Source organism: Ctenocephalides felis, unplaced genomic scaffold, assembly GCF_003426905.1.
Source record: "Ctenocephalides felis isolate EL2017-DRISC unplaced genomic scaffold, ASM342690v1 CF-g0.4_SCAFFOLD_03571, whole genome shotgun sequence".
Classification (NCBI taxonomy): Eukaryota; Metazoa; Arthropoda; class Insecta; order Siphonaptera; family Pulicidae; genus Ctenocephalides; species Ctenocephalides felis.
This window is the reverse complement of record NW_020539725.1, coordinates 68555012-68577386: the sequence shown is the minus strand read 5'-3', so window position 1 is coordinate 68577386 and position 22375 is coordinate 68555012. Positions and strand designations below refer to the sequence as shown.

At 27.3% G+C, this 22375-nt stretch overlaps 1 protein-coding gene across 1 annotated transcript in view; it reads left to right on the top strand.

Moving 5' to 3' along the window:
* Window positions 1-22375, top strand: part of LOC113384778 (protein singed) — a 48577-nt gene that overhangs the window by 6089 nt on the left and 20113 nt on the right. The window contains exon 2 of the mRNA XM_026622534.1: window positions 19585-19645. Within this exon, the coding sequence (XP_026478319.1) occupies window positions 19638-19645 (8 nt within the window). The 5' untranslated portion in view covers window positions 19585-19637. The remainder of the gene's footprint in view (window positions 1-19584; window positions 19646-22375) is intronic.

Below are 22375 nucleotides of genomic sequence, written 5' to 3'. Positions count from 1 at the left end.
ATGTACTATGTTTCCAAAAATCCTGGATTCAATATAATGTCCTTTAAAAAAGGAGAAGTAAAACAATCAATAAGTGTAAAAGTACCACGTTTTTATTACATATATTAAATAAAAGGAAATTTCTACATTTTTAAATTCGTAATATAATATGGTACACGACATAAAAGACTTTACCATGAATTATTGAGCTAACTTTTAGACAACTTGATGTCAAGCAATAGTGGACCGAAATTTGCCCCAAAGGGGGGGTTTACTAAAAATCACTAAATATCACGTAAGGGAGGGTGGAGTATACTAAGATATCTCGAGTATTTACTTTTTACGAACATTTTCAAAAAAAATTCAAGATTATAATTTTTCTTGTGACTAAAAATACACGTGACGTATCACTAAGGGGGAGGGGTTTCAAAAATCCTTAAAAAATCGATCATGTGATTAATGGACGCCCCCAAAGCAAGAAAATGCGACAGTGCACACGAACATAGATGTTTACTAAAATGCTAAAAAAAAACAGATTTCATATAATCTTAGGTATAGAATTCAGTACACTTTTTTTGTCTTCAAAAAACAAAGACATATGTTGTGCATAGCATATGTTGTGCTGAGCTTTGAACAAAGAATTCAGTAATTCTAAAAAAATATATTTCCTGTCAACGTTTCGGAATTATATACGTTCCATCTTCAGGACAATTGTCAACGATCTTGATATATGATCTATACATGGTAATATATGATCTACTCATAGAAAAGTTGAGGCAAATTCTTGAAAATTGTTTTATAAAACTCTGCAAAAATGTAAATGAGTAAAATGCATTATCCAATAAGTTTGAACCAAAAATAAAATCATAATTTTAAAAGTACAAAAAAAAAATCAGGGGAATTATTTTTTATATAAACTCTGTTTGGGGCTTAACAAACAACGGATGCAAAAATAAAAGTTTAATAGTGCATATTAAAATTCTATTACTATAATTAAACATAAAAAAGTTTCAATATCGGTTTTTATTACCCCGACCCGCACTTGTACCATCACCGTGAGTCATACTTTCATACTATGTTATGTACTACGTGAATGCCCCGGTCGTTCACACTTGATCTTGAACTGTGTATTTCTTCTTACCATTCTCTCGTCTTTACCACATAAATATATAACTTGTATATATTGTTGTATATTATACTAGAAGAGAATATATCTACTATATTTATAACATACATACACCACTATGCTAAGTATATTTCTTCGCCTTTTAATAGTTTTCTAAGTGGCAACGTCTTCGAGTCGAGTCGAGTCGAGTCGATCGTTGCAAAAACACTCTTCGGCGCAGACCAGTCTGCGATTCGGAGCAAAAAAGCTGCAGATTATGTGATATGATAGGGGGATTATGTAATGTGATGTCTTTGTACTTATATAACTTGTTATAGCAGGAATATAATCTTAAATATATATTTTTAGCTTAACACTTCAGCAAGACACAAAAATTGAATCACTTTATTTTTAAATTGATTGTGATATACACAATTTGATGAAATACTATTTTCAACAGTCAGATAATCATGTTTTAATCGTTATATACTATGAATGCTATAGCATCCACGTCGAGTATTGCTCTTCTGTTTTACGCAATTTGCTTGCCCTAGCTAGAAGAAAAGACAGGACACTACGAAAATACTTACAGAATCAGTTATTCTTCAAGTATAATCATTACAAAAACGTTAGGTTATATAAAATTAAACTCACAACATTGACTTTAAATTTTGAATGCAATAGCATCCACGTTCGAGAACGTTTAAAACGACTAGGTTTTTTCTAGATGACAATCCTCATACTGTTACCTCATATCTGAGACGAATTAATTACAATTTTTTTTTATTACTGATTATTTTTTATTAATGTAATTAAATCGAGTGAGACCTATTTTCATTAAGAAACATATTGTTATTCACATCAGGTTGTCTAAAGTCGGGTATGAAATCTGCTATCTTTACCACAAGCACATAGGAAATTTCTATATTTATCTTTATGTCTAGTTTGGAGATTCATTTACTTTTTCTTAAAAATATCTCAAAAAAATTCATATTCAAGCAAAAAAGCGATTTGATATACGGAAATTTTATCATTTTATCATTCTGAATCTTTTGGCATTGAAATTGCAAAACTTATTTTTGTGACTTTCTTAAACGATTTCAAAAATTTAAAAGCTATTCAAAAGATATTTGATATTTAATCTGATAGGTTTTGATAAAAATCTACTGGACCGTTTTTTTGTAATTATATAATGATAGAGTTCATGGTCTTGACGAACATTCTAAAATATTATAGGCCTAGGAAAAGTAAATTATTTATGATAAAAATTAATCAAATCTATCATCACAATTACAGAATTTGCTTCAACCAACAAAATGATGAATAATCAGATCAAATTTGTTTATTTTATTTAAATTGTTTAGTAGTGAGTAAAATAACAATTTGTCTTACGTCACACCTCAAATATTTTCAAATATGAACCAAAATAATTTTCTCAAGTTTTTCTGCGTCTGTAACCGGAATAAGTAAATTTTTCTTACTTAAAAATTGTGAAATTTATATAAACACATCAAAATGTGAAACATATGTTTTAATATCATTGTAAGAGTTTTATTATTGCAAACATAGGGTTCAGTGTTTGGTATTTATTTTGGATAGCTTGACATCAAGTAGTAGTAATAGAATTTCTTTGTTAAATTCAAATTAATAATATATTAGTATTTTGGACTAAATGTGTTGACTTTAATTAAATTTACAGACTCAAAACCAATTTTAATAACGCTTCCAATTATTTTGTTTATAATTGTTTTATAAGAATTTCATATTATTATGCTGATATCGATAAGCTTCATCTATCGATGCATATTATTGTAATCTAATTTTTCAGTTTCATTAATTATTATAATTATCGACGTATTGTTTGTTTCAACAAAAGAGAAATTCCTTAAATAGATTTAATTATCTGTACTCAATTCTATTTATAAACAATCATACCAATGATTCATAAATCAAGTATTTTAGCTATTATTAAATTCATAACTTTATCAGCATCACAGGAAGGAAATTAGATTTTAATTTTAGAATTATCTCGACAAAAACAATAATTCGTTTGTAAATTAGTTTGATAAAATAACTACAAATGGAATAATTTGCGCTGCAATTAACCAGACATCGTTATCTTATTAATCAAAATTCAACATTTTTTTTAATTAAAATTAGATCTTTTATCTTTAGCTTTAGATAAATCCTTCGACTAGTTTTTATGTAACTTGAGCATCTTTTAAAAATTATTAATTTTAAAAATTCAGTTCATTAAAATGCGTTTAAGAATTATTTTACATCTTCATGAGTATTTTTTGAAATCTGATTCTAAATTCCACTTGTACATGCTTCTAGTGTAAATATACATGTTAGGTATTGAATTACGAATAATTTATGTATTTAGTTTGCAAAAGATAAAATAAACTTTGTTAGACAAGTTATAACTAAATCCTGGACACTTCAAACTTGCACGGTTTAAATTACTGAAAAGTTCTGTATTTTGTTTCATGTCTTGGTATGAAAAACTCTAAATCGTGACTCGCTAATTAACACGTTAATTACCATGACAGTCATATGTGTCTGATTCTAACAAATTCTTTGAAAACCTTGTCAGATAAATATGTCTGACATATGCAAATTTGTAAAAAGAAAAAAATTTATATACACTTACGTTAGTCATATATGTGTGACATGAATAATCATCTTTCTCCAGGAATTTTGACAAAAAAAAATTTCTTGGATACATAAAGTTTCCTTGATACATTTTTGACCAAATTATTTAATAAAATTACCATGGCTCTTAGGGAAATTTTTCTGATATTATCGGGGCGAGTAATAAGTTTTAAATTTATAAAGAACTTGCTAGCAAAAAATCTAGCTTAAATTAATATCTTATTAAAATATTATCCTCAATTATAATTATTTTAAATTTTAATTTATATTATATTTAGATTTTACGTTTTGCAATGTCTTAATAAATCTACTTATTTAAATCCTAAGAAAAATATACAAATGTTATAATAAATTTTTAATGATTTTTTATTTTATTTTAAAATTTTTAGTCATTCTAAATCTTAGCTATTTTTAATTATTCCTGGAAAGTAGCAATAGTAAGCAAAGTATTTTAGTAATCTCGATGAAAAAAATGATTTTTCTTTGAAAATTTAATATTGACCATCTCTGTAAAATATCCTCAGCAACATTATATACATCGTGATATGATAACGGTAATAATATTCGCACAACTTCGTTAATTATATACCTTTCGAAGAAATAAAACGGTTTTTCATTGTACTCTTAATCATATATATATTAAGAAGTCTCTTCTTCTTAAACATAAAAATATATTTTGTTCCAATAATTGAGCTAATTGTATCTGACGTCTTGATTCTGTTTGTCTTTAAACGAAATCACAGTAAATAATTGCATCAAAAAATCATTGTTTTATATATATATATATATATATATATATTCTTACAAATAAGACGTATCTCAATCAAGTTCCTCAATTAGTCAGTTACCTGATCCGATGAACCGTCGTGCCGTATTATTTATTTAAATTAGATATCGATAATGATTTCTTACAAAAAAAAGTGACAACTGTAAAACATCTCAGTTAATGTAGTACTATTAACCTACTGCTGTGAATAATTCTCAAACTGGTTTTATAGGAAGAAAAAACATTAGTCTTAATTTGGATGGATAACCAGTAGTTGATTCTTAAAAATTTGCAAATAGAATAAGAAGCTTTAATAAGAAAAAACATTAGTCTAAATTCTGATGGGAAACCTGTGGTTAATTCTCCAAAAAATTCCAAATAGAATAAGAATATATTTTATTTACTATAATATATTTATTCATTGATAAAAACAATGCAAATAAAACTGTTAAATTTTTTAACAATTTTAATAATATAAAAATTTCTACAAATGAGTAAGTATGCGGTATGTGCGATCTATCTGGAAATGCGATGAAGAGATTTGTAATTATTAAATTTTTTGATACATGTTTATTATTTACTTCAAAAACCAATCTAAAAACAGGTATTTATTCACATAGCGTACTAAAGTCATTCCTTTTGTTTATTCTTTTTTTTGTTAGAGATGAATACTGATTGACTTTAACGTTTAACATTTTTTTGACTTATTTATTATCCAAATGTAGTATAGCTGGGTTAAAAAAAAATTTTTAATGTTCTGTAAGAGTTTTATGCTTTTGAATTCGTGTTATTAAATTTTGGCTATTTTTACCAATATAACTCAAGTCGCAATCTGAACAATTGATTTGATTTGACCGAAGACATTGGATGTTGAAAGGAGGTTTTGTTCTAGTAATGATAGTGGTTATAAATTGAAACCTGAATTTTGCTTATCTAAAAATTTAGACAATTTTCTTCTTTCTTTAATTCAAATATTATATCTCGATTCCTATAAGTATCTCATAGGTCATTTTCTCAACACCTGATGAATCCTATTGGATTCGAATTGGAATTGGTAAATGCAACATACACGTATGTTGTTACATTATACATGTAATAACGAAGAAAACGTGTTTTCACAGTTACACGCATAAAATTCGTTACAGTTAATTCGCATAAAATCAGGAATGTCGCGATTTTTATTCATTCGATAAGATTTTAGTCCGATCGACAGGAAGGAAATTGGGGATACACAAATCATTTTATATTATAAGATTTGTGAGAAAAAACTTGAATATTGTACAAATATGTATGGCTTTGGAAAAGTTAACTAGTAGTTTTTGTTCGTATTCAATTGATTTAGTTTAGTTTAGTTTAACGTTATTGATTTAGTATTTTTTACATGTGACTTCAGGACATTTTTTACATTTTTTTAAGACCCTTAAAATTTTTATTCCAAACATTTTAATTAGTGTACTTTAGAAAATACTATAGAAAATTTACTAAAATTTAGTAAAAACTATAGTATATACTTTCATATTAAAATTTTGATTTGAACTTGTAACTTTTATTTTCTTAACCTAGCAATATGTGAATTATAGGCATTTCTTTACATTTTTTTGACATGATATACATCAAATAAAACTAGATAAAATTTACTATTATCTAGTAAAAATTGTTATATACACCTAGATATTGAAATTTTGACTAATTTTCAGTTGAAATGCGGATTTTAGTATATCCATTTTAGTATGTGCAGAATTTGGTACATTTCTTCACGTTTCTTCAAATAACTTTAAATTTTCATTTTGGATATTATAATTTGTATACATTAGGTAAAACTAGATACAATTTACTCGAATATATAATGAAAACTATTATATAAACCTAGATATTAAAATTTCGAATAATTCTCAGTTAAAATGCGGGTTTTAGTATTTTTGTTAATAATATTATATATATGAAATCAGAACTTTTTGTTGCTATTTTTCAAATATTTTTGTATTTTCTTTCCGGTCATTGAAATATGTTTACATTAGTAAAAACTAGATGTAAAAAACGTTACGTACACTTTCATATTAAAATTTAGATTAATTCGTAGTTGAAATGCGAATTTTAGTATTTTTGATGGTCTTTATGGCAAGGTCGCATAAATTTGGTTCAAAATATCATAAGTGTGATTATTTCGGATACATATTTCTTTGAAAATTGTTAAAGTAATTAGGTAAACTATAGTTTAATTTAAATATTACTTATTATAATGAATAGCAGAATAAAATTGTGAACATAAATTCCAAAGCCTGTTTTCCCTATTCACGGTCTTCTGTCTTTTATGACTTGTTTATTATATTCAGTCCCCACAAAATCTCATTTCTCTTCACCTAAAAGTTTATTAGTTATCCGTTATTATTATTATTATAGACAGTAGAATTTAATGCAGCAATTACAGGCACGTAAACGCTTCAACAAAATGCCTCGTGTAAATATTTGAAAAACCATTAATTTCTAAACAATGATGATGAAGAAGAAAGCTTATGTTTATTGTAAGGAAAGGTTATGCGCTTTTTATGACTTGTTCTAACTACTGTGATGAAAGGGGATTTGATTGATATCCGGCATCGGAAAAAAGATTTCTAATGGAAAAAATATCATATGCAATACAAAACACTTTTTAAACGGAACCTTCAAATTTTTGCTTTGCTAATTATTTTCCCGACGTTTCAAGTCATTCTGAATCGAATGAGACACAAATTTGGAAAAAGTATGTGTATATATATATATATATATATATATATATATATATATGATTTAGTAGTTAATTTTGATGTTGAAATATATGAGTGAGTTCTTGAGGGCGATACATCAAACAAAGAAAAGCCAAAGATTTATAAAATAATCTTTATTTCCAAACGTTTCGACATTCAATTTAATGTCATCATCAGTGGATCTAAAAACAGTATGAAAATTAGCATATCTAGGTAATTATAATATATGTGGATTGGTAAAGTAACTGTACAATAAGAGAAAAATTAACAAATAGCAACACTTAACAACAAATCAAATATAAAAGATAGGAAAGGTAGTAGAGACTAGAATTAAATAAATAATTAAAAAGTATAGGCAAAAATATTTAAGTACACTCATATAAACTTACGCATATATACATATATGTACGTACACATATACACACATATACATATACACATATACATATATATATATATATATATACATGCATATATCCATATACACACACATACAAACATATAATACACATATACATATACAGATACAACAATATATACCTATATATGTACACATATACATGTAAGACTATACACATATAAATATACGTATATACATATATGCAACGTGCATGCATATTCACAACGACGTACATGTACATGTATGAACCATATATATACTCATACCTATCTATGTAACTATAGCTATACACGTATACACATACATATACGTATAAACATGTATATACACACATATACACACATATATATATATATATAACATATATATACATACATATATATATATATATACACACAATACATATATATATACATATGTACATAAATGCTCACAAATATATATATATATATATACATATATATATATATACATATATATATACACATACACATATACATATACATATACACATATATATACATATATATATACATATATACACATACATACATGCATATATACGTATATATAATTACATGTATACACATATAAATATGCACATACATACAAACATACATGTAAATAAGCAATATACATATATATACATACATACATACAAATACATATATATATATATATATATATATATATATATATATATATAACATACAATATATGTAAACTCGTATATATGTAAAGCGAACAAATTATTTATGAAGATGGATAATACATATAAAATACAAGTGGACTTACATTACGTTGGTTAGTTACATATAGAGAAGTGTACACAGCACTAGAGATTTGGCACTAACATTTATACAACTAACTTGTCAGCACTATGCATTTTTTTATATATAATTTTTTTTGTATGATGTAAACAGAAAAATGATAGTTTTATTGAACAAAAATGTAAGTAGAATTATGTAATTTCTGCCACGTATTATTATTATTAGTATAACTACTTAGTAATACTAAATAATATTTCCAATTTTTTTTTTTTTTTTTCTCCTAATTCTAACCATACAAACCTAGCCTAACATTACTAGTTTCAACTTCCGACTATTTTCTACCTACCCGCCCATAACAATCCTGGAATGACCCTTAAAAATCTCTCAAAACATGTGGTGACTTTCATACATGCCTCGGTACTAGCAAAGTACAGAAGTCGTGGCAGAAATTACATAATTCTACTTACATTTTTGTTCAATAAAACTATCATTTTTCTGTTTACATCATACAAAAAAAATTATATATAAAAAAATGCATAGTGCTGACAAGTTAGTTGTATAAATGTTAGTGCCAAATCTCTAGTGCTGTGTACACTTCTCTATATGTAACTAACCAACGTAATGTAAGTCCACTTGTATTTTATATGTATTATCCATCTTCATAAATAATTTGTTCGCTTTACATATATACGAGTTTACATATATTGTATGTTTATATATATATATATATATATATATATATATATATATATGTATTTGTATGTATGTATGTATATATATGTATATTGCTTATTTACATGTATGTTTGTATGTATGTGCATATTTATATGTGTATACATGTAATTATATATACGTATATATGCATGTATGTATGTGTATATATGTATATATATATGTATATATATGTGTATATGTATATGTATATGTGTATGTGTATATATATATGTATATATATATATATGTATATATATATATATTTGTGAGCATTTATGTACATATGTATATATATATGTATTGTGTGTATATATATATATATATATGTATGTATATATATGTATATATATATATATATATGTGTGTATATGTGTGTATATACATGTTTATACGTATATGTATGTGTATACGTGTATAGCTATAGTTACATAGATAGGTATGAGTATATATATGGTTCATACATGTACATGTACGTCGTTGTGAATATGCATGCACGTTGCATATATGTATATACGTATATTTATATGTGTATAGTCTTACATGTATATGTGTACATATATAGGTATATATTGTTGTATCTGTATATGTATATGTGTATTATATGTTTGTATGTGTGTGTATATGGATATATGCATGTATATATATATATATATATATATATATATATATGTATATGTGTATATGTATATGTGTGTATATGTGTACGTACATATATGTATATATGCGTAAGTTTATATGAGTGTACTTAAATATTTTTGCCTATACTTTTTAATTATTTATTTAATTCTAGTCTCTACTACCTTTCCTATCTTTTATATTTGATTTGTTGTTAAGTGTTGCTATTTGTTAATTTTTCTCTTATTGTATAGTTACTTTACCAATCCACATATATTATAATTACCTAGATATGCTAATTTTCATACTGTTTTTAGATCCACTGATGATGACATTAAATTGAATGTCGAAACGTTTGGAAATAAAGATTATTTTATAAATCTTTGGCTTTTCTTTGTTTGATGTATCGCCCTCAAGAACTCACTCATATATATATATATATATATATATATGAACCGATGAACCAATTGTTAATATTTGGTCGACGTTTTTTCAAAAACGACTAAACCGATTTTAAAATTTTAAAGCCATTTGATGTGTCTCGATAAGTACTAAAATTTTATTCTTGACTATTTTGATGGAATTTTGTTTCACGATAGATTTGGTAGTCTGAAATAACATCCTAAAATCTTATAGGCCTACGATAAGTTATTATAAAAATTCATCGATGTTTCCAATTTCGTGAACGATTCTAATCAGAATCTGTGCCGAAGCACATGTACATTCTATGCAACTTCCAACTACTTTGTTTTTTTTTTTCATTACCACCGCCAAACATATTTTAGAAAAAAGTATTCAATCCATTAAAGAAACTAAAATAATTTCGTATTTTATCGAAAACAATTCAATTCTGGCAACATCGCACAATCGGGGGTGTTTTTGTTCGTCTCGTCGCAGGGCAGACATGCGCACGTGCGCGCGTCTCGCCTCAGTCAGTTTGTTAATTGACGGGGGATGCCTCTCTCATTCGAATGGTAGTAGAAATGGAGAGGATTTTGGATTTCTGCCACCATTTCATACACACACATATGTATGTATAATATTATACATATAGACAACTGAGTCTAAGATTTATTTTGTTAGGGCGTACCGTGAAAGATTTCGAGAAAAAAACATATGATTTTGACAGAGGCAGACATGCAGGCGTTGGTAAGGATTAGGTAAGGATGTCTGTCGATCAGATTACTGATAACTGTTTATTTCAGATATTAACTGTTATTTAAATAGTTAGTTAACTTTTAGAATATTTCTTTGTGTGTATTTTCTCAAAAAATCATGTAATGATCGTTTTATGTAAAACATCCACTTAAATTGTTCTTAAAAACCAGATCTAGAACTTAATATTATTATTATTTAGTAAAAATCTTGGCTTGAACCAACTCAAATTTTTATTAAATTATTCATAACTTTTAACCGGTTCATTTAATTGAAATGAAATATTTGACGAATCAATTTGAAATTAAATGATCTATAACTTTGTCTTTTACCAAAATTATCTACAGCAACTCGGTATACCCCAAAAAGTGCAGCGAAAAAAATATTTCTTTCACTGGGTGAATAACAAAAAATGTATCCTATTAATATTTTCTTAAAATTGCAAATTTGTAAATGATAAATAGAATTGTATTTATATTTATTTTCTAAAAATGAATATATCACACTATTAATTAACACAGTTACATTTTTGCTAAAAATTAGATTTTTTTGATCAATTTTTTGTTACGTATTTTGTCAAGAAAAATTCTTAGCTAAAATCAGCTTACATGTGCTATTTGATGGAGTTTCAAAAAACCAGTAATGAAAATTTGCAAACGATTGTAATTTCCATATTCAAATTGATAAAATTGAATATTGAAAAAAATTAAAAAATGTTTTTCAAAATTTCTTTTTGAAAATTATGCATTTTTTCAAAATATGTACTGTTTTTTGGCAATTTTTTGAAAACTTGGAAATTTTTTGAGAATTGTTTTTTGTTTAAAAATGTTGAAATTTCTTTGAAGTTTTTAGTCCCCATTTATGTAAATAGACATGAATGGGGACCAAAAACTTCAAAGAAATTTCAAAATTTTCAAACAAAAAACAATTCTACTGCGGAAAATCTCACTTTCGACCTCCAAATAACATTTTCTTAAACTTTTTTTGTGTATCTCCGAAATTGCTGGATCTGCCTTTACAAAAATTTAGTACAATTCTTCAGCACGTCAATACAAGTGGAATCATTTTTGAATCATTCAAATCGGTTGATCCGTGCACCCGACAAAAAATTGCATCCAAACATGCACACACACATTTTTTGAAGATGTGCTAAAATTTTAGGAAAGGGGTCGTCCATTAATCACGTGATCGATTTTTAAGGATTTTTGGACTCACCCTCACCCTTGGTGATATTTAAAATTACTCCCACTCCCCGACCAAACATTACGTGTATTTTCAGTTACGAGCAAAAATTGTAATATTTTAGATTTTTTTTTTAACATGTTTAGACCTTTTTAATAAAAAATCAGGTAAAAAATAAAAACACGTGAGATCTTACTTTACCCCTTCCTCCACCACGTGATATTTAATTATTTTTTGTCACGTGATTAATGGATATCCCCATACCTTTGAAACCTAAAGATATGCAAAAATTTTCATTTTCGATTTTTGGACGATTACACTACCTACGGGATGTTAATAATGTTCTATACGTATGATGAATTGTCAATACATAATTATTGAAAATCTAATAAATTTTTGTAATTTATTAATATTTACAAATTACGTTTATTACCGTGGTTTATGACTATGATACATCTATCGTGTGAGACGATCCTATTCTCCCGGGCGGATTTCAAGTTACAAGAAGAGGAGACAGACGGCAACGTTGCGTTCAAGGGCGAGGTCCCTGCTTTTATACGTATATATGATATATATGGTCATGCCATACGATGCGAACCATTGAAGCGGCTCATACTCAGGATTCACACATTCAACACTTTAGCCAGCTCTTTTCTCATCCACTATTGGATTCGTACAAGAATCGTAATAGATTTACACAATATTTCGTACTAGAGGAAAAAAAATCGAGGAAATTTACGGCTGTGAACTTTTAGCGATCAAAACTTTATGGCACTAGGAGATACTGCTTGATAGCGAGCAGTACATATCACGTAGTTTCAAGCTTACTTTGTAATTGCAAGGACGAGATTTTTAACCAGAATATAAGACAACCTGCATTAATCATATGAGCAATTTTTGTGGATTTTGTACCTCCTCCTCGCCTTTTGAATACCCGTTCACCACACATCACGCGCATTTTAGTACCTAGAAAAAATCCTATTTTTTTTTTTTGAAAAAACTTTCAATTATTTTCAAATTGAGGTAACTTGATTTCTTACTAGTGATACTTCGTGATCTTTTTTGTAAACCTCCACTCCCCCTTTGAGACTCACGTGATTAATAAACATAAATAAATTTTCAATAAATTAATATGATGGATAATTGGAAAATGTACCACGTATTAATTTCTGCCTCGCTTTCTATTCGAACATAAATAGATGAGGAAGTGCATATGGATATGTACGAGATTTTAAAATTTAATAAATTATTTATTTTTCTGGTTTTGTTGTTGTAACCGCATATCTGTTTTTGATTATATCTGCAATTTACTTTAATAAAGTTTTGAATTTTGGTTATTAGGACCAGAGCTCGGGCTCCAATATTGGTCAAATATTGGGCTGCTTTCCTTTGTGGAAACTAGCAACAATGGGAACATTTTGGGATACTAACTAAGATTTTTTACGATATTTATCACAATTGATATTTTATCTATTTTTACCCATAAAGTACATCACCTTATATTATATCTGACAACACTGCTATTATGTTTTTAAATCCCATTCTTCTTCTTTCAGTACGTACTCTTGATATTTTCTTCAGCCATGCGTATAAGTTGCAAACAGACCGCCCTCAATAACACGTTGTTACCTTTATGTCAGACACTTTTGATAGGCAGAAAAATGATATTGCAAATTTCATAACTGAAATTGTAAAATACATTAAATTACATTTTTAGTGGGCTCATACATCCATTGTTCTGGAACCAATTCTCCAATAAAATAGAATTGTTACGGTCTATCTTCGTATGAATTAGTAGTAACAAACCGTCAAAATACTTAGGTGATCACACCTACTTTGAACACATTATTTGGTTTTGATGCGAAAATTGTAAGAAAAATTATTGTTCTTCCAAATCATAATTTCCGAACTATGAGTTGTTTTTTTCATTTTTTTTCATAGTAGTTACTATCAATACTATCACCTCGTTTCGGCTTGATGTTGAGTTCTGCAACACCACAAAACCAGAACACATTTAGTATTTTTGTTTTTAGAATTTCTCTAATGTGATGATCATACGTACCTTTGAAAGAGCTATTTTGACTTCAAAACATACTTCCATTCAAATGTACCAGTATTAAAATATAATTTAAAAAAAATCACATTTTACATTAAATCTGTATCTGTTTAAAAATTGCATTACTGTACCTATGCTTAGCCTAAATAGCATTTAATTTATTATAATTATTTAAATCCCTTTCATAAAAGGGTGCACAACAAAAATGTGACTTTTCCAATTAATTCCTCAACAAATCAACAGCATGTTTTATGCTCTTTCAAAATTATATTTATGTGCATTAATAGGTTGCTACCCCAGAGACGCATAAATATTATTATAGTCGGCGGTGGCAGGTCTCCCCTATTTGTTTTATCATAGGGGAAATCCCTCTGACTGATTTTGTGAGTGTCCTTGAATCGTTTTCGTGTTCACGGTCACAAAATCGATACCGATCCAATAAGTAACATATGACTCATTTGAAATAGACATATGAAATTTTAACAGAAGAGAGAGAATTTTTTATAAATTTTGCTAATTTTATGCTCTCGACGTTTCAAGTCATTCTGAATCATTTTAAAGCAAATTTGGAAAAATGTGTATGAGCCAATTATTTTGATCTTTTGTCGTTTTCTCAAACGGCAAAATCATCTAATTGAAAATTTTTAAAACCACTCGATGTAACTTCATAACAAAAGTACTACATAATGAAAAAAATATTATAGAAAAAAAAAACTTTCTGTTTGGCTTCACATTGACTTCTGAAACATCCTGTGTATATGTGCATAAAATATAGTTTTTCTCAGAATTAATTTTTTGATGTGATGTTTGAAATCTGTCACGGCCATGAAGCGCATCATATATATAATATGATGAACAACAATATGAAGATTCAGCAAATTTGTATGACAACGTGTAATGTAAGACTAACTATGAGGACAGAAAAAACAAACATATCAAATTACTCGACTGAAGAGATAAATCTCTATTCTGTCTATTCTTATAATTAGATCACGATGTCGTTAATTAAATCTAAGGAAGCAGAAAATTTGGATAATTGAAACATTATTGTTTTTGAACTTCCCGAAATCTGTTTATAATTTGTCAAAATTAAAAACACAAATTCTAATAAATAACTTCTACAGAGTCCGAAAAGCTGTCAATAAGTTCAGAAAGGCCTCCAAAATTTGTTTGTGGGCAATCAGGTTTAACTCACACTTAATTTCTAAATGTAGTTAGAAATATTCTTTTAGTTTTAGCTTTTAATTTTAATATTAACACGTTAATTGCCACGATATCAAAAACATCTCCAGATGGGCAATGGTAACTTTTTTTAGATAATTTAGTTTAAAATTGCTGAAGGAAACTTAATGTATCAAAGAAATTTTTTTCTGAAAATTTATGAAACATTTACGTCATACGTCATATATGAATAACATGGCCCTATATTAAAACATTTTTTCTCCTACCAAATTGCATATTGCAAAAATATGTGACTTGGCTCGTGTAGAACTTCTTAGCATCATACGACTGACTCACTTGGCGATTAACGTGTTGAACAAGGTTTAACTTGTATAACTAATATAAATAGTTTCTCAAGTACATACTTGTACATTATTGTTTTAATTTTATTTTAAATCTTATATATACCGTTGGCCACACTTGCATCGAACATCATTTAACTTTTTTTTAAAACTCTCTTGTTGTACTTGTCGAAGGCACGATTTTCTTATGTTAACAACAGTTAGTCACGGTCGAGTAATAAACACGGTATTGGGTATCTAACATTACCGAGATGTTTAAAAACATAAACTTATTCAACATCATTTATTATAATATATCACTGGTTATTCAAGTTGTCGAGGAACTTGGTCTCTTTAAGCGCCTTTCCTCAAAAACTGAAATTAATTGATTCTTTGGAACTCCAATGTAGATAAGATTATTAGAGCTATGGGTATTTAATAAAAAAAAATTGCTATATACATTTTAAAGTGAAACTTGATATCACTGCTGCTTGATATCAGATTTAATTCTAAAACCGTAGCCATGACCACCAGGAAGCAAATTTCCAAATTACAAATTTGGATTGTAAATGGCTTCAATTATGAAACCCATCTATATTCTTAGTTCAATTTATTCCTAAATTTTGAGAAGCTATATATATTCATTAAAGAACAGACTAAACAAAATTTATTGAGTTTTCTAATGTGGGTACATATAATATGGTTGACTTAACCAGCTGTAATAAACTAAGTTTTCACTTGAGTGCTTCCGAAGAACTTTTTAAACGACCATAGAAAGCCATATGGTCTTTTTAACAGGATTTTTAAAGATTTAAAGAGACGAACTTTTAATAGAAACTGACAGTCAATTCGAAAAATTCTGAAACTGATATCGGTAGACCAAAAATGAATATTTTTCATATACATATTAAATTTCCATATTGATTTTACTAAATCACAAAGGTTACTATCCTAAGCATGTATCCTTATCTTATAATCGTCTACAGACGACGACTTTTGCTTAAAAATTTATCATATGAATTAAATCGGAGAATTCTAATTTGTTATTGTAATTGTTAGTTTTTCAACTTTTGTTTGTTTTCGGAAAAAAATTATTACGAAAAACTATGTGTGTTTGGAAATTATTTTTTTAGGAAAAAGTATGTGTGCGTAAGTGAGCCGATTTTTGACCTTTTGTCGCCGTTTTTTGGAAAAACGCCTGAAGCAATTTTTAATAAAAATAAACCATTTGACTAACCGATTACTAGCCAAATTGAGTTCTTTACATTTTACAATCCTGTTTAGATTTTTAAATGGTACTTGCTAAGGCATTTATTAATTTTTTTAAAAGGTCATTTAATATTGATATAATTTGAAAGTTCTGATTATAGGTAACTTATAATTAGATTAAATATTCGATATAATTCAAAGATTTTTTATCAAGTTGCATTACAAATATTTTTTTCTTACTTTAGTCTTGACTTACAAACAATGCGCAATATGACCGTTTACAACTTTGTTTTTATTATATGAAATCAACAAAGGAGCACAATGAAACAATCTTACTTACAAATTTCGCAATTTTCTTAGAAAACTTTGTTATATAGGTCAAAAAATGCATAAAAATGATACAGTGGTCAATCAATATTTTTTTTAGAGACAGTTGATTGATATCATAACTAATGTAAATTTGAATAATATTTGGAGAAATTATCTTTGTTGATCTTCTAACAAAACCATTATTTCCATTTCTTTGTTGATCTTCCAACAAAACCATTAAACCAATTCTTTAATATCAAGACAGTTGATTGATATCATCATAAGTGATATAAATATTAATGATGTTGTATGTAATTAAGATTGCAATCAAGATGTCAAATTATAAATTTATTTTATAAATATTGTGACAGCATATCAACTGGCAACCTTTTATTTCATTTTGAAAATGAATTTTAAGTTGATTTATTATTTCATCATTAGTGACTTCATCTTGAAATATACATAATCAATTTATAATTATAACAATTGCATTTATTTTTACAAGATACATAAATATATTACCATCGCATTCGTATTTTTTCTGCATTTAACATAAGTGTATTTTCTGAGAGCAAATTATAAGAATTTACCAGCTTAAGAGATGAAATGGTAACATTTTGCACATGTTCGCTCAGGGGGATTTTACACCAAAAATAGTTTGTTTTAAAAATAACTGTAAATGGATTTTGAAATATCTCATGAATTCAGCACAAGAAATGTTAACTCAAATCCAGCTGGGCTTTTAGCCCAAATATTTGCTTTGTAATAGGAAAAGTTTGTGACTAATCAAAATTTTGTCAAAGTTCAATTTAATCCTAATTTTTCATAATTTTGGATGTAACTGTAAACTTTTTTTCTTTATTATATATTATACATTCCATATATTTTTAATCACAACATATATAATTTACATTTTGTAAGCTTATTTTATTATGAAGTAGTACCCTTCTATTCCTTTAATTCGAAAAACATGATTTCATTCTTCGGAAAGTTTTTTAATTCTCGTGAAAAATTAACAATTAACTCTGAAGTATTTTTTGAAGTTAAAAAATGTTATCCTTTAAAAATTATGTGATTTATAGTTAGTGGAGGAATAGTACATTTTATATCTTTTTTATGTACATTATCTTATCAGAATAACATATTTTACATACAAATTTTTTTCAGATTTATTTAACAATTTCAGATAAGTTATTTTAGTGTAACGCAGTCATGTGCAACTATCTTTGCATTTTAATTAAATCCATTATCAGTACTAGACATTTTATTAATAAAATAATACATTTTTATCATTATTTGACGATTATAACTCAAGTGATCATCCTCGATGTTATTTCCAATTTAAAATCCGTTCCAGATATAAATAATTTACCTCAAGTTATCTACAAAAATGCAAATTTAATATTCTTAAGTATTCAGTTTATAATCCTATTGAAATAAAATTTCCTGGGGAATTGATATTAAAATCATTAGAAATTTCTTATTTTTTTAATCATTTTATTTTGCCTATTTGGTTTTAACTATGTTTATATTTTAACCTGATTATTTAAAGTCAGTTTGTGAATTAAAATAAAATAAAATTCTTCTTTTACTTACCGAAGAAATTTGTTTACACCAGAAAATACGATTTGATAATTTTATTTTTTTTTCCAAACTCAAAAATTGTTCAACAGATCTTAGTTGGGAATCGTTTTGGGTAACTGTCGGCCGGAGCTTTTCTTCGTAATTGTTAAAAATTTTTTTTGATTATATTTATCAATGAAAGTTTCAACTTTAGTTAGCTTGCGATTATATTGATCAATATATTTTCAAATTCAAACATCTTTTTTTTTACTGGCGCCTTCATTATTAATTCTTTGCACATACATATGCCTGATGTCTTTTTGGTCGCTGATTCTATTTATATTAACCTTGGCGACGAGGCAAAAACAATGTTTGGTTACTGACCTATACTAAATTCATTTCACTAACAAACATACTGAATGAATAAATAAACTCAGAAACAGAACAGTTTATTTAAAAAAAATAATAAATTTATCATCTTACTTTACATTCTTAAATCAGACGCTGCGCATTTTCTTCCAATTTGAAAACCTCATTAGTGGATTTTAATAAAATTTAATATAAAAAAAATAGAAAAATACTCTTATTGGGTTCTAACTTATGTGAGAATAAGTTGCAAAGATGATGTAACTACAAAATTTTCAATATATGTAAAAAAATATTCAAAGGGACCTCATTTGTCCCTTCGCCAGAATTGGTGCATCACTTTAAAAGTTATCACAGTTAGGTGAGAAATTAAGACTTAAAAGAAATTTTAAGTAGATATTAAGTCATTTCTAGAGTTATAGATTCTAAAAATGATTTTTGTATTTATAAATATGTCAATTATCAATATTAATAATTATTTTCTTCTATTTTAGGTAAGTTTTGGTTTGGGAACAGCTTGCACTGCAAACACGAACGCTGCTTAAAAATGAAGAGGTACACGATTTGTGCTTAATTCTATTCTATAAGCTTTAAAGTCACCACTATGCAAATTTTAAAATTGTCAGTGTAAGTTTCTATAATACAATATAGAAACTGAAAGTTCTTAAACAAACGATCTCTGGTTCTTCGTATACATAAGATTTAAATCGATCCATTTGTTATCATTACACGGCTGGAGTAACATTGCATTTCTCTTTGTCATTGAGTAATAAAAAAATATACACGCTTCGATTTCTTAACAGTGGTGTCCAAAAGTAGGTTTTATTTAAATCTACTCGTATAGTAATAATATAATATCTATATAAAAGTCGTATGATGAACACATTTACTGCTATTTTTCTTTCTATTGATAATACTCTCAGCAACACTAATAAACATTTTTATTCGTTTAATATTAATTAAAATCATTTCTGGATGTGTGCCAAAAAATTCTAAAAATAAGGTGACCATATTTTTTTAAAATCAAAACGCGACGGCATTTTTAGTTTTGCTAATCCGGGGATATCAAATATCAAATACTTCATTAAAGAAAAACTTAAAACAAAACATTAAACACAAATCACTTTTGTTTAAATGAAGCTTCTTGAAGCATTACCGACTATTAAAAATACCTATAATTCCATTATTTGTTACATAAAATCCTACAATATAACATCGTCACTTTATATTACATAAACGAATAAATATTTACTAATTATAATTATCTTTGAGAATATTTAGAACAATTGTTATTAATCCTTGATCAATAGCTATATCAATAGTTCCTCGAATATTTAATTCTGGTAAGGGAAGTTCCAGCATTTTGCCTTAAGGCACGATGCCATGCACCACTAGTTTTAACTTCCCGAAGGAGAAGTTTGTTTTCTTCAAAAAATCTAATAGCTAATTTTGTTTTCTCGACGTTTGAAGCCATTCTAAATCGAATGAGATCAACTTTCGAAAAAGTATGTGTATGTATGTGTATGTGTGTGTGTGTATGTTTTTTTGACGATTTTTACGATTTTGTTTACGGTAGATACCATAGCCTTATAGATCATATTAATATATTACGGCCCTACGACAAATCGTTTAATTTTAAAATTCGTCAAAGTTTGCAAAAATTAATATCGTTTTTTTGGCATTTGTCAAGATTAGACCTTTGACCAACGTTCTCAAAAACGCCTGAACCGATTTCAGAAATTTAAAAGCCATTTGATGTATCTCAATGAGGACTATAGTTTGCCAGTTTTGCGAGACGATCTGTCGAGCCGTTTCTTCATAATTCGAAAAAAAATGTTATTTTTTTCGTCCACATTCAAGCTTATACTACCAAATCGAATTTAAAAAATCAAAAACTGTTCGAAAGATATTAGTTGGGATATTGATTAATTTTAGGTGAATTATTTATTATTTGCCGCCAAAAGAGCAAACAGCAAATATCAAATTTCATGTCCGTACAATAAATCGAGGCGTTGCATTCGAATCGTTAATTTATCGGATGATTTGTTTGATCGATTTATTGCATATAAATCGTTTAATCGAAACATCCATTAAAGAAAGCGCGATTCGTTCAAATGTTATGTTATTAATAGTATGGATGCATTCGACTGACTGAAAAGTAAATAAATTACATATATGTAGTTGCATGAAAGCGTGCATTATACCAAGACGAATCAGAGATATCCAATCGGAGATGAAAAACTAAAAATCTCTTATACCACATATATTTTTTCTTCTTACAAAAAGATTGGGTCATGATTAACGACCTAAAATTGAACGCCCAATTTTGCAATCCATTGTTTTGAACAAATCTTTGCTCTGTCAACATTTTGCTTCGAAATTGTTCCATTGTTAAGGAGAGAATAAAAACTGTATGTAAGATAATATGAGTGAAGTAGTGATTGAAAAAACAAAGAAGACGAAATAATAAAATTTCTCACACTTTGTTGTCTGTATGTGAAAATATGTGCGAGATTTTTTCTGCTTTTTTTTTAAAACAAAACAGGATTGGCCAATCGGTGGGTTGGATACTGGATCATATTTTTTAAATTCCCAGAAAAGTTTTATATTTTTGCATGCTAATTTTATGTTTGTTAGACGTTTCAAAACATTCTGAAACGTTTGATATTGATATTGGAAAACGTATGCATAAAAAAATATATGTAGAAGTTAGTGGATCTTTGCGGGTTTTCCAAAAGCTACTGAACCTATTTTAAAAATTTAATCAATGTTACTCGATGATGACCATGAAGACTCCATTTAGCACTAAAGTGCAATATTTTTCATCCAAGAGTACGCAAAAAATCCTGAAACGATTTTGAAAATTAAAAATCTTTTGGAATTTGGGAGTCATTTTTGCAAGGATGAACCGTTTGACCGTTTTTTTCATAATTAAATGATCTTCTTTTGTGTTTTATGATGACTAATTTTTTTCTTCACTGTTTTTTCCTAAAATTGACCTCAAATCTTATATGATTCATGACCGAACACGGTCGAGTTCAATCACATAATTAACGTGGAAAAAATACCATCATTGTCTTTTGCAAGAAGATCAAAAATGAAAAAAATCACTTTAGTATTTTTATGTAAATTTATCGTTACACTAACCGTGTTATTATCATGTCGGCTATGTATCATTTTTAATTTTTAACCTTTTGTTTGATATTTTTCTGACATTTTAACAAGGCTCATTATTAGTAGGGGAATTTTATGAGGTATGAAAAAGTTAGACAAACTTAAATTCTA